The 12,911-nt window shown below is 46.0% G+C and overlaps 1 protein-coding gene across 1 annotated transcript in view; it reads right to left on the reverse strand.

The window, feature by feature from the left end:
* Nucleotides 1–11,586, reverse strand: part of FSTL1 (follistatin like 1) — a 52,962-nt gene extending 41,376 nt beyond the window's left edge. Inside the window, exons 1-2 of the mRNA XM_080826160.1 lie at nt 11,300–11,586; nt 11,087–11,143 (exon numbers count right to left, since the gene is read on the reverse strand). Coding sequence (XP_080682286.1) covers nt 11,087–11,143; nt 11,300–11,302 — 60 coding nt within the window. The 5' untranslated portion in view covers nt 11,303–11,586. The remainder of the gene's footprint in view (nt 1–11,086; nt 11,144–11,299) is intronic.
* Nucleotides 11,587–12,911: the final 1,325 nt, after the last annotated feature.

Genomic DNA, 12,911 nt, shown 5'->3' on the forward strand with positions numbered 1-12,911 from the left:
CAAACACATGACACAGCCTCTGACAGGCTCCGGGCTGGGAGTTCACTCAATCTAAGACATTTCTTCCTCAGGGGCTGGAATTCAGCTGTGGGCTGAAGGAAGTTGTGCTAATCCAGCAATCAGAGAGAAGCTGGGAATGCTTTTCCTGGTTCCTGTGGAATCATAGTTCCCAAACTAGATGGAATTGAGCAGCAGCCCAAAGGAGCACATTTGTGGGTACAAAAGAACAGATTTTTTTAAAAAATTCCCATTTGTATCATCTTAGCCAAATCCATGAGGAAAACCCACAAAGATACAGAACTGGCTTTTGATGGAGGCCTGTTAAAAAAATTTTATGACTACTGATATTGATTTATAAAATGTACAGATGGAGAAATGGCCACCATGGTCCAATAAGCATCACACATCTGAGAGAAAATGCTGGGTTTGGAGAGTCCGAGTATCGGTTAGAAAAAAGGTACCCCCTCCTCTGGGCGTAAAGACAAGCTCTATGCCAGGGCACAGAGAGTGCAGGATGGAGTCACCCCATTCTCCTTGGCCAGCTGCACTGGCCTCAAACGACCATACCCACTGCAGCTCAGTTGGAGCTTTGGAGTGGTCTTGAACTTGGTCTGACTCATGTGGAACACTGGTGAATGCATCTGAAGCACAAAGACATTGTCTTAAAACATCCCCTAAACCACTGAAAACAATGCAGCAGGTGCCCTAACGTTAGAGAAGCCACTGAACCTGAACCAGGTGGAGGTCATACCCTAGCTATGCGGTCCACAGAAGTGTGGATCCGGACACTTACTCGAACAAAAACACAAGGAGGCCTGTGGGGCGCCTGGGCGACTCAGTGGGTTAAGGCCTCTGCCTTCAGCTCAGGTCATGATCTCAGGGTCCCGGGATCGAGCCCCGCATCAGGCTCTCTGCTCAGCGGGGAGCCTGCTTCCTCCTCTCTCTGCCTGCCTTTCTGCCTACTTGTGATCTCTGTCAAATAAATAAATAAAATCTTTTTAAAAAGTTTAAAAACACGAGGAGGCCTGTACAGGTTTTTGGTCTGGGGTTTTGTTGGTTTGTTTTTATCGTGTCCATGTGACCTGGCAAAAAATGTTTTTTGTTTGTTTTCAGAGTCCCTTTCAAAATTAAGACACAATGGGCCTAGCACACAGGGCAACTGCTTCGAGAGCTGAAGTCTGGATTTATATCCTAGCTTTACTCTTTACTAGGTGGCTGATTTTGAGTAACTAACTGAATTCTCTGAGCTACGGTTTCTTCATCGATGAAGTAATGAAGATTATAATATCAGGTTGTGAGAATTAAATAAAACAAGGCTCTTTCCCTCTCCTCCTGCAGTTGTCTGGCTAACCACCACTCATTTTTCAGGGCGCTGCTTTGGGAGACCTTTTCAAGGCCTTCCCACATCCCCCGGTAATGGGGTAGGTTCTCAGGCCCATCCTGGTACTTCCCACACTGGGTCACTCTGAGCTTCTGTCCCTGTCTGTCTTCCCCACTGGACTGCAGGCTCCTGGGGAACACGGTCTACATCTTCGTCACTAGCACTACCCTAGTGTCTGACAGAGAACAGGGTTGTGGTACTTTTTACTTTTTTCCCTTGAGTTAACTTTGTACCTTTGTGAAATTTTACTTTGTCCTGGAGGGGTGAAGCAAAACACTGCAGGAACACTTTGTGCAGGTTTGTCTCTGAATAAAATGTGAACCTGGTGGTCAGTGGATGTTTCGGCAGCTCCCAAGGCAGACTGAACCCTCCAGGATGACCTCTCTGTAACGGTGTTGGAGAAACACGAGAAAGAAGAGGAAAGACAAGGAGGCAGAAGGGAGAGATGAAGAGGAAAGAGTAACACGGGCAGCAATAAAGACCCAGCTCCGGGTCCTGGGATCAGTGGCCATGTGGGGCTGCAGTCAGGGCTCGCTGCCAGACACAGCAGTGCCCGGCAGAGGACTTAAGGTTTGTGTGCAAAACACCTAGAGCGTTGCCTTGGTTCCCAAAGGGACAAATCACAGCCTGTTCCAGGAATACTCTCCTACCCTGTCTTTGAGAGTAGGTATTTATGTTTCGTGCAATGAAAGCTAAAGGGTTCTGGTCCTTTGCCTGATCATATTTTCCAAACCCCAAATTTAGAATTCGTGTCCCGCTAACAGGTGTGCTATCGGGATGACAGCAAGAAAATATGAAAATGACCATCCCACAAAAATTCCAATCTATCAGTGGCCATCTCCATATGTAAGGAGGGACCCAGGGGAGAGAAAAACTGAATGTGGAAAAACTCCAGGAGCTTTAGTCCCTCTTTGCTTTTTCTCCCTCTTCTTCCCTTTCTGCTGTTCTCCCTCATTCACTGTCTTTAGGGAGAACCTGTGCTTGTTGGCACAGGCTACTGCCTGTGCACAGGAGGTGCTCAATGAGCACCTAATTCTTTTCCTGCAGGAAGGATAGGAAATACTATCTAGAAGTCTGAAAGCAAGATTGGCTCAGTAGAAGCAAGGGCTCTGATACAAATTCTGGGCATCAAACCATCCACTGAAATAAATATCCTACTTGTCGTTTATTGTCGTTTAAAAAGCAGGTGATCCTTAATCTCTGGAGAGAGTAAAAGAGGCAAGGAGAGTTTTCTGCAAGCCATGGGCGTGTGCACCTGCACCCACTCCCACACCTCGAGTTCAGAGCTCTTCCAATAAATAGACGCCACAAGAATGGTACTAGTAGCTAACACCACATTCTATGGGCTGAGCCACTCTTCTAACTGCGTTACATGTAAGAGCTTTTTTGATGCTCACGACTAACCTATAGAGTAAAAACTCTCTAGTAAAACCCATTTTATAGATGAGGATACAGGCTGAGAGAGGTTAAGTAACTTCCCCAAGATCATAGGGCTAGTACTGAATTCAGGTAATCTAGCTTCAAGGTCCTAGCACTAAACAATTATGCTGTCCTTCCTCTCAAAGATAAATCAGAAATGAAATACAGTGACCTTGAGCCAGCACACAGGTTGTACAAATACAGACAATGCCTAGTGGATGTTCATATGTAAATTGAGAATTCTCTTACTGAAATCATTACAGAGTCAAAAACAGCTTTTGTCAGTGCGTTGTAGGAGCTGGTAACAGGCACGTATCTCTTGCAGGTGTTTGGTGTTGACTATGTTCCATGAGTAGAGGAAACCTTATCCATTATCTAATTGGATAGATATGCAGAGAGATGGCCATTATCCCCATTTTACAGATGAGCAAAGTGAGCTCATGGAGGTTAAGTAACTTATACAAGGTCTCACAGCTAGACAAGGGCAGCATTCAAACCCAGCGCATTACCCAGAGCTCTTGCTCCTAACTGAAGCTGCAAGTCAGAGATATTAGGTGGCTTAAGAAAGGGGCAGAGCAGGACTTCGAAGTCAAGGACTCTCCTTATTTTATAATGTCCTTCTTAGTGATGAGAAGGAGCTGTAGCTCCGTAGTAAAAGATAGTCCGTGTAAAAGATAAAACTTGGCAACACCCAGATATGTGAACAAGAGAAGACGATGAAGAAAGGGACTCCGTGGAAGGCTTGAGTGATGTGAATGTAAGAGAAAAGCGTCAGCACGCCAGGAATAGACACAATTTCCACACAGAAAGCTGCCACCTACTCGACGGGCTGGTCAAGTAGTCCAGGTGGACAGGCAGCAAATGGCCCCAGTGACTCAAGCAGGGCCTCCCAAGTTCTGAGAAGGCATCCTTCTCAGAAGGATGCAACAGGACTTTCTCAGAAAATTTCTCAGAAAGTCCTGCTGCATTTCAGGGTTTTCCGGACCAGCAGCCAGAGTTGAGGAAGGGCGTGGTACTTTCTGAGAAAGCCATAAATCTGGCCCCTAAATTTGGCCAGATCCAATTGAGCTGCACAGGAGCTATGGTGATAGCAACTCCTTCAGAACAGGGATCTACCCGGTACTGCCTTGTAGTTCCACACTCTTCTCAGTAGAGCCTATGGGCAAAGGGACTGGCATAATGCCCGGCACGCCCATAGATCAATAAATTACATTCATTTACTATGACTGAACGACAGAATCAAAGACTGCGGGGGAAAAGACAAATTTTGCCTCAGACAGAAAAATTTTAAGACTTGAACAAGATAAAAAGTAACAACAAAGAGGCAGTTTCCTTCTTTCAACTGAAGCCAATATCCCATGACACACACATGTATAAACTGGGGCCTGCAACATGTCATGGCTTTTGCCATGTGTCACATGACTTGTTTTGGCACCAGCTGGTCAAAAATAGTGTCCGGGATTATTCAGGGAACATTTTAAGGGTCATAAATTCAAACTTAATCCTGGGAATAGCTTCTTGGTGATGGTTTCCAAATGAGCACATAAAAAGTCTGTGAAGAGATTTCATGGAACTCCTCCAACCACAGCAGAAAATGCAGATTTATAGGGTATATTTTGTACTCCAACTACCCAAAGAGCTTTCTATTAGCAAGTTATTGCCAGATGGCTGCTAATGCAGGAGCTGTTATCTATGACAGCAGCAGCTCGTAGAGCCTTAGCAAGAACAACTGTTTACTCCATCAGAACAGCCAAGAAAATTCTCATTATCATATTCTTGTTGATGGCCAGCATTAGAGGGTTTGGCTCCCTTTAAGGTGTTCAAATTTGTCTTAAGAAGTCAAAAGCTTGGAAAGGAATAAAGTGCCCCCCCCCTTTTTTTGGCATTTTCACCTATTCATTACCCTAGTCACACCATCTATTACCCCATGTTTTCTTTGTTTCACACAGTCCTGACCTCTGCCTTCTAATCACCTTAATTTTGCTTAAAGATATACCAAGGTTTGTCAGATTGGATTGATGTTTCTAGAAGGAATGGCAAGTATCTTTTATATCACACACAGAATAACTAATTGCTAGTGGCAACCCAGAACCTCGCTGAGGATTTTCAAAGCTTCTCCAGACTCAGGAAGACAGTATTCTATGACTGATTAGCAATGTCTGTCATGGGTTAGGGAGAGGGTAGTTATGACATGCATGCCATCTTTGTACCATCACTGCAGGCCATTTATCTCATAGTGTTGTGAGATACTTACTTTTATTGCCGACAGTGTCTAGTAGGCTCACCACATACATCTGTTGATTGACAATTTCTCTGAAAGGAGGTATAAAGGGCTGATTTATCTTTAGGTAGTAGAATCATGGTAATTTCATTCTTTCCTCTAGTCTTCTCTATATTCTCTAAGCTTTTCAGGAGCATATTACATTTTCATATTTTATCAGAAAATAGCTCATTTTTTTATTTAAATAGAATAGCATATATTAGGAGGGTAAATTCCTCCTGAAAAAGAGGGATCACAAGAACACTCAAGATGAATTTTAAAGCACTTTGTTACACTTCTCTATAAATCTATATGCAGTTGTGAGGATAATGCAGAGTGGCAAGTGTTCTGCTTTTTAAATTAAATTGTAATCATTTGCCAGAGCCTTATAAATTTTTGTAAACACAACTTTTAGTGGCACGTATTGTTGTTAACCCTTAACTCTTCTATTGTTGGATATGCAGTAGATTTTAAGGTTTTTGCCATCATAAATAATGTAATGGACATCATATGCGGTCCCTCTGAAAGTAATAATGGCCAGGGCAAAGGGGTCAAAAAGAATTATTTGAGTTACCTTCCTTGATTTAGTTTCTCAGTGTAGATTATATTGAGCCTCGGAATATCCAGCTGCAAAATAGCCAAGTCAGCTCCCCCAAAGCTGATCCAAAGTCTGCTAAAATGGATTCATGTCAATAAAGACTATACTTAACTGTGTTTGCTCTACGCCTGTGTAGTTAACAAGAAAAACAATTTTCTAGTATAAACACTGTTAACTATAAGCTAAAATGCTTACAGTAATATCCAAATTGCAATTATCATATGGAGAGGGTCAATTTACCTTTTCATAATTATTAAAGGGTTTATTGTTAAAACATGAATTAAAAGCTTGCCAAATATTACTAGGGCCAAGCATGAAGAGCCTGGACTAATTAAATGATGAGTGATAAAATGTAACTGATCATATCAACCCCTCACTCTTTTCATTGTAACTTTCCACATACCTTGAGTTCACACCTGCTTTCTGCACCTACTCCCTCAGTCTTGATTGGGTGGTGGCTACTTGGATGTATCTATCTGTAAAATTCATCAAGCCGTACCTTTTGTGCATTATACTAACCTTAAATTTGTGCGTTATACTAATGTTAAAACAAACAAACAAACAAACAAACAAAACCACAAAACTTTAAAAACCAGGGAAGCCCTACATTACTGTAAAACAAAAGAGCAATAATTACAATTTTAAAGATATTTGTTCATCTTGTAGGTATAACATTATAGCTGCCACAGTTTAAAGCATCTGGCCCATCTTTAGACTGAAAGCAACCTGAGGGCAGAGACCATGTCTGCACTTCAGGCATGACTCTGCCCTGTGTGCAGGGCGTGCTCAGCCCGTGGCAGGAATACTGCCTGATGGGCCCTGTGAAGTCCTGTGGTGGTAATGACTCGCTCCCACAGAAAGCACCCCAAGCCAAAGTCACAGGCACCTTAGAGAAGGTGCCTTAGACAGCAACCTTAGAGAAAATTATGCAGTGACTTGCATAACATTAACCACCTGGCTTACAAAATTAATCCATCTAAGTATAAGGTTTTTTTCAATCCTATAATATCTGGTGTCATTACATTCATCCTGTTTATGGCTACTAGGAATTTTATCTTGATGTCCAGTTATTCGAAGAGGAGTAGGAAAATGACACTGACATTTTCAATTCATGGTGTGTGACCACTGGTATTTACAGTTTATTGTTCTCTCTGTTTTCCCAGAAACACATCTTTCTGACCCATGGACTTTGAAGACTTTATTTTCTTCTTCAGGACATCACATCCATCGCAGCCCATGCCCACTAATTGCCACCTCACCGCTCCTTCCCAACTAGTTCCTTTGAGGTTGGAAACTGACTCCTGCTTTCCATCACTCAATCCAGAGGCTTGCATGGGAACTGTAACATTTCCTTTCTCTGAAGACAGCATCAGTGGCTAGGCCTCAGTGTGCAGGGTGCTTGTCCTTCCGTTCTGGTTATTCAGCAGAGGCCCTGCTTGTTTTAACATTCTGATTTCCAATAATGGTCTTTAGAATCACAGCAAGTAGTTTATTTGCGAATGGATAAACAAGGTATTATTTTAGAGGCTAATGTACAAGATGAATATTAAAATCCTAGTTCTGCTGTGGCTCTAAGGAGGAGTCAGAGAAAGTGGGTCAGACTCTGGCCCTCCATGAATCCACCATTAGAATAATTCTGAAGGATATAGAGAAGATCCCACATCAGCCAATAAAACCCCACTAGTGGTTGATTAGCTTGTACGTTGATAATGGGCTATAAATGAGAAATCTGGCTTCAACAGGACAAGGACCTAATAATCGCCTCATTTCTCTGGGTAATTATTATTGTTACTATTATCTGAAGTGATGCACTCACAGTTCATGGGTCAAGTTATGCCTTAATGGAGTGAGTGTTCTGATTGGTGCATCACTCCCTTGCACATGTGACTTATCATGGTGATTTTATAGACCTGGGATGCTGGCAATCAGAGCACTAGCAGACACAACCGCTGAGGGAGAGCGGAAGTGTGCTTGGGTGCTCGCCAAGGCTGTCTTTCAGAAGCAGGCAGTTGGGCCACAGGGTCCCTTCCAGCCTGTCATGTTAGAGTGGACTTGGATCCACCCACTGAGACCCAAGGGCACATGTTCTCAGGCCTGGACTGTCCAACTTTCCTAGCCTCTGTCCACACCTCTCACTTAACGACAGTAATTCTCTGTGGGAGGGGAATGGGTGAAGGAGAATGAGTAAGCCCACACAGCCCCCTCCCAACAGAATCTAGAAAAAGGGTAGCCTTGTCATTGTTAGTTGAAGCATTCCCTCAAGCTGCTGCACCCCCCCTCCATTCCTCATCCATACAGATGCTAATATATGCTCTTTAGCAGACCTGTGCCATCCTTGCCTATATCCCCTCTCAAGCATAGACTGCAAAGGGGCCTAAGAGTGAGCTCAGGTGGAGGGAGCAGAATGTGGGGGAGGCTGCCAGAAAGCATACATTGGTGTTAAGAGTATTAAGAAAAGAGAAAGTAAAAAAGAGAGGAAGCAATCAAAAAAGCAAGTAGTACCAAGTGAGTAAGAGACCATGGAAAACATTTGAAATAGAACACTTCCCTTAATGAGATTTGTTAATAGTTTCCCGAATCTAACCAAACAGGATTTACAGACTGGCATTAATAATGACGACAACCACCTTTTCCCAAGCTTGGGACACCTCTGATTCTGAAGGTCTACTATAGCAAAGCCTTGGCTCCTTCCAATAGCAACATGATTTGTCAAGGAATCACATTTTTAAAAAATATGTTGAGTTAAATACTTGTACTTGTATTAAACCAAAAAGCACCGAGAAAACTAAGTTTATTTTCTAAATTTCATTTTTTGAAAAAATTCAACAATATTTGTACACCTTTAGCCCTAAAGTCTACTAACAGGGATTCATGTCGATAAAGGCTGTAAATATCATTATTTGGATTTGTTTTACTGTAAGTTCTTATAGCTGGTAAGGAAAAAAGTTCTATCCCAAGCACAATTATAAAAGACTTAATATACAAATTGCTAACATGAATTAAAAACTTGCCACATGTTACTCATGCCAGACATCAAGGGACTGGATTGATTAAAAGATCACTTGGGGCACCTGGGTGGCTCAGTCAGTTAAGTGTCCAACTCTTGGTTTCAGTTCAGGTCATGACTTGTGATGGTGGGATCGAGCCCCACGTCACGCTCTGTACTCGGCGCGGGGTCTGCTTCAGATTCTCTCTCCCTCTCCCTACTGCTTACTCTCTCCGCCCTCTCAAATAAATACATAAAATCTTAAAAAAAAAAAAAAGGATAATCCTTAATAATCTGGAGCCATGAAATGTAACCAGGATCATACCCACTCCTCCTTATTACTCAGGTACTCTGAGTTCGTAGCCTACTTTCTGCACCAACTCTCTCAGTTTTCATGCCTTGGCAACTCTTGATTTTGTCTGGGAATTTGGTGGGAGAACTCTCTGGTCTTCTACCCAAAGCAGGAAATTGCTGCTGGGGGAGCTTCCTATGAGAACAAAACTTTTCCCTGCAATGCTAGGCAATGCTAGTCGGTGGGGGTGGGGGGGGGTGGAGGGGGTACTAGTGCAGGCTGCCTAGAATAGATCCTGGACCTTGGGTCACAGGGCCTCCAGCCTTCAGTCTCCTGGTGCAGGAACCAACAGCTTCCTTGTACCTCACATCTGCATTCCAGTTCACTGAGTGATTTCACACACTAGCTGGCAATTCCTAAGCCTGCCGTAAAACCAACCAGGGATTCACCTCATCCATCATTGGACTACAGCTGCCTTTGAAGGCCACAGCAGGGATGGAAGGGTGTTCCCTAGCTAGGGCTAAATCAGCCAGTGAAGAGCAATCCTCTCTCAAATTCAAACCCTGGAAAACAAAAGGCATGAGAAGCAGATCTGGAGTTCAAGATGGGCCCCAAACACTGAGGGAGCTGGATTCAGATCCTTTTTTGGAACTAATTAGCTGTGTGACCCTGGGCACGTTATCTAATTGCCTAAATGTGTTTCCTCTTCTGTAAAATGGGGATAAAAAAACTGACCTCATAAGGTTGGTGAAGATTTAAAAGAAATGACACATGCAGTCCAATGTCTGCTATGTAAGAAATGCCCCAAATGTGAACTCCTTCGGTGGGGTAGTGGTTAAGAACCGGGGGTATGATGCCAGACTGTTGGGTTCAGATCCCTATCCCTACCATGTAACAGCTTAGGGCACTGGATAAAATACATAACCTCTGACTCAGTTTCCCCATCATTAAAATGGGGTTTCATTACAACACAAAGTAGATATCCAGTAAATATTAACTATTTTAAAAATTTCATTGTGAGCTTCTGTTTCCAGTGCAACCAATAACACGGTAATGAATTAAGTGAGAGTTTATGTATGAATTAAGTGAGAGTAATAGATGTGTATTTTTTTTTTTAACTCATGAAGACCTTGCATGCTTTTATGATTTTTTTGCTGGGCAGAGTCAAGCTGTGATGCAAAGGGTGGGGCTAAACTGTAACTCGAAGAAAAAATTCAAAGAGGGGGAATAACCACCCACCAGGGAGCTATTTCTTTTGTAATGTACATTCCATTTCTTCTCCCTCATGCTTTTTAATTCCTTCCACATTTCCTGCCATAATTATCAAATGTTTGGTTTCTGACCTCACTCTTCTGGAGACTAGAGCCCAGGGAATTTGGAATTGTTTATTTTCGGTCCATAAACCTTTGAGTTAATGGAGGGGCTTGTGAGTGAAGGGTTTGTTGGTTTGTTTGTAGTGTCTCAGGAAGGTCACTGGAGTTGAAAGGAAAACATTACCAAAAAAGCGCTGAAATACTTTGACTGGAAACGTGGAGCCCCCAAAGAGCAGAGCGACGGATCTCTTACACTTGCGCAACGCTGGATTAAGGGGAAATTGAGCTTTTAAAAGACTGTTATATGGCCCTGATATTAACACAAAATCCGAGGGCACTTTACAAAGAAAGAAAAAAAAATGGGCTGGGAATCACAATCTTACTTTATAAAAAAAGAAAAAAAGCATTCCGCCCTAAAAGAGAATCTTTCCCCTCCCCTTTCCCCGAGGAGTTAGCCTTGGAAGGAAAAAGCCCCCAACTATTTTTAATTTCCTCTTAAGGAAAGGAAAGAACTCAAAGTCGCCTTTTTGAACGCAGGGGCTGCTCTCGTCGCCGCCTCCGTCCCAATCCGCCCAGCCCGTCCTATTTCCCCCTCCTCACTCTCCCTCCATATTAGGCGCGGTGGGGCTCCCGCTTATGGCCCAAACTACTTTTCCTGATTTGGAGGTTTAAGTTTCGCAAGTAGCATTTCTGCTCCGAGCGCCCCCTCGCCCCACGCATGGAAACTCCCAGTCCCACCCGGGGAGAACATCCCCAGGACGCACTCCCCGCCCGTCCGGCGCGCACACCCAAGTGGCCCCGGAGCCGGAGTTCGGACCTCCTCGGCCGCTCACCTACCTCGGCGTGGACCCAGGCTACCGCCACCAGCGCGAGCGCGAGCCAGCGTGTCCACATCTGCGGAAGAGGGAAGAGCGAGACTGAAGGCGCCGGGCCCCGCGCCCACCCGGGAAACTTCGCGGGGTCCCGCGGACTCGCCCCCTCCGCCCGGTCACCCTTGTCCGCCCGAAGGGGTTGGACCACCGCGCCCCGCGCCGCTCTTCCAGCTCTCACCATGGTCCGGTCCCGGTCTCCGGGGGCGCGGGGCAGGGCGGCCGCAGCGAGCTCTGAGGGAAGGTGGGAGCTCCGCCGCTCGGCAGCCTCCGAGGAAATCCGACCTGCGCTCACCGCCCCTTAAGACCCCTCCTTCCCCGACTGCCTGGCCCCCAGCTCCTCCCCATTCTCCTCCCCTTCTGCAGCAGCGGCCCCCGCGGCTCGCGGCTTCGCTCGGTCCTCCCCGCCCCTCGCTCTGGGGAGCCCGCGTGCGTCCTGGCACCGCCCGAACAAACCCCTCTCTCCTCAGGCCGCCAGGACCTGGAAGCAGAGGCAGAGAAGGGGTGTCCGGGGGGCGCTGCAACAAAGGCGTAGAGGGATGGGGGGCTGCAACCCCACCCCGGAAGGGCCCTCCGGCTTGCTGCAGCTCTGGTGGGCCGTGGCCGCGGGTTGCGGCGACGGCCAGGTGGGCGGTGCTGCAGGGGGCTCCTGGCCGGGTCTGGGGTGGCAGTGTGCAGGAAAGGGCTCCCTGCGGCCTGGGGAGCCGGAGCCGAAGCTGCCCCCCACTACTGATGGAAAGAGGGCTGGAGGTGCAAGAGGGACCCTCACGGCCCAGGGACCAGGGCGTCACGTCAGAGAGAGTGCGAGGAAGTGGGTGCAGAGGCCGGGAGACCAGCCAGCCAGGGGAAGGCTGCTTTGGGTTCAACCGTCAATTTCCTTGGGGGAGAGGTGGGAGCCGGCCCCTTCTGCTAAGAAGATCTTGACTCCAGCGTTTGCCAGCAACCTCATCCCATCCTTTCCTCTGGTCCAAGAGTGGTCTCCCCCCTTCTTTCTTCTGCCTACCCCCCATTACCTGTGTCCTTACTCCCAACCCCGTCATCCCAGGTCCCCTCCCTTGCTTCCCATCTCCACCAACTTCTTCCCAGGGGCCTTCAAAGGTATGCTGCCTCTTTGAAAGCGTTAACTCCCCAAACTCCTGGCTGCAGCGTCTTTCCTACCTTGTGCCTGGTGTCCCTGGTACCGAAACAAATCCCCTTGACACCTCACAGATTTATCATGCCTGAGGCTGAGCCCCCCTTCTCATCAGCTCCCAGGCCTGCTCACCTACTTCTTTCAGAGGAGTGGAGTGCCATCAAAACGTTTCCCCATTCCCTAGACCGTGGTTTCAACGCGTTCTGGCAGTTTTCCCTTTGAGATCTCACGTGCATCTCTTCACTGCCATTCACATTTCCACTTCCTTAGGCCAGACCTTCATCCTCCCTCGTTCGGGAATTCTGGAAACCACCTCTGGCTGCTTTCTGGCTCCAGACTCTCCTCCCCCAGTCTCCACTGCAACCCATTGCCGTGTTTTCACTACCTGATTTCAACTGTCCTCCTCAGGCTCTTCCTCTCCTCAGAAACTTTTAGCACTCTTCTTCCACATCGCATTCAAACTCTCCCCCTTTCCTGAAAGTCTCCCATTACTGGGGCCAACCTATTTATCTAACTGTACTTCAGCTACTTAATACAGTCCCTTTGCTCAAATCAGGCCAGTATTGTCACTGACCTCTGAACTTTTCCTATACATCAGTTTCTTGATTGCCTACTGTTGTGGTTCTAGGGGGTTTCAGATAGCACCCATGTTCCCCATGCA

The sequence above is a fragment of the Martes martes genome (assembly GCF_963455335.1).
Source record: "Martes martes genome assembly, chromosome: 1".
NCBI lineage: Eukaryota > Metazoa > Chordata > Mammalia > Carnivora > Mustelidae > Martes > Martes martes.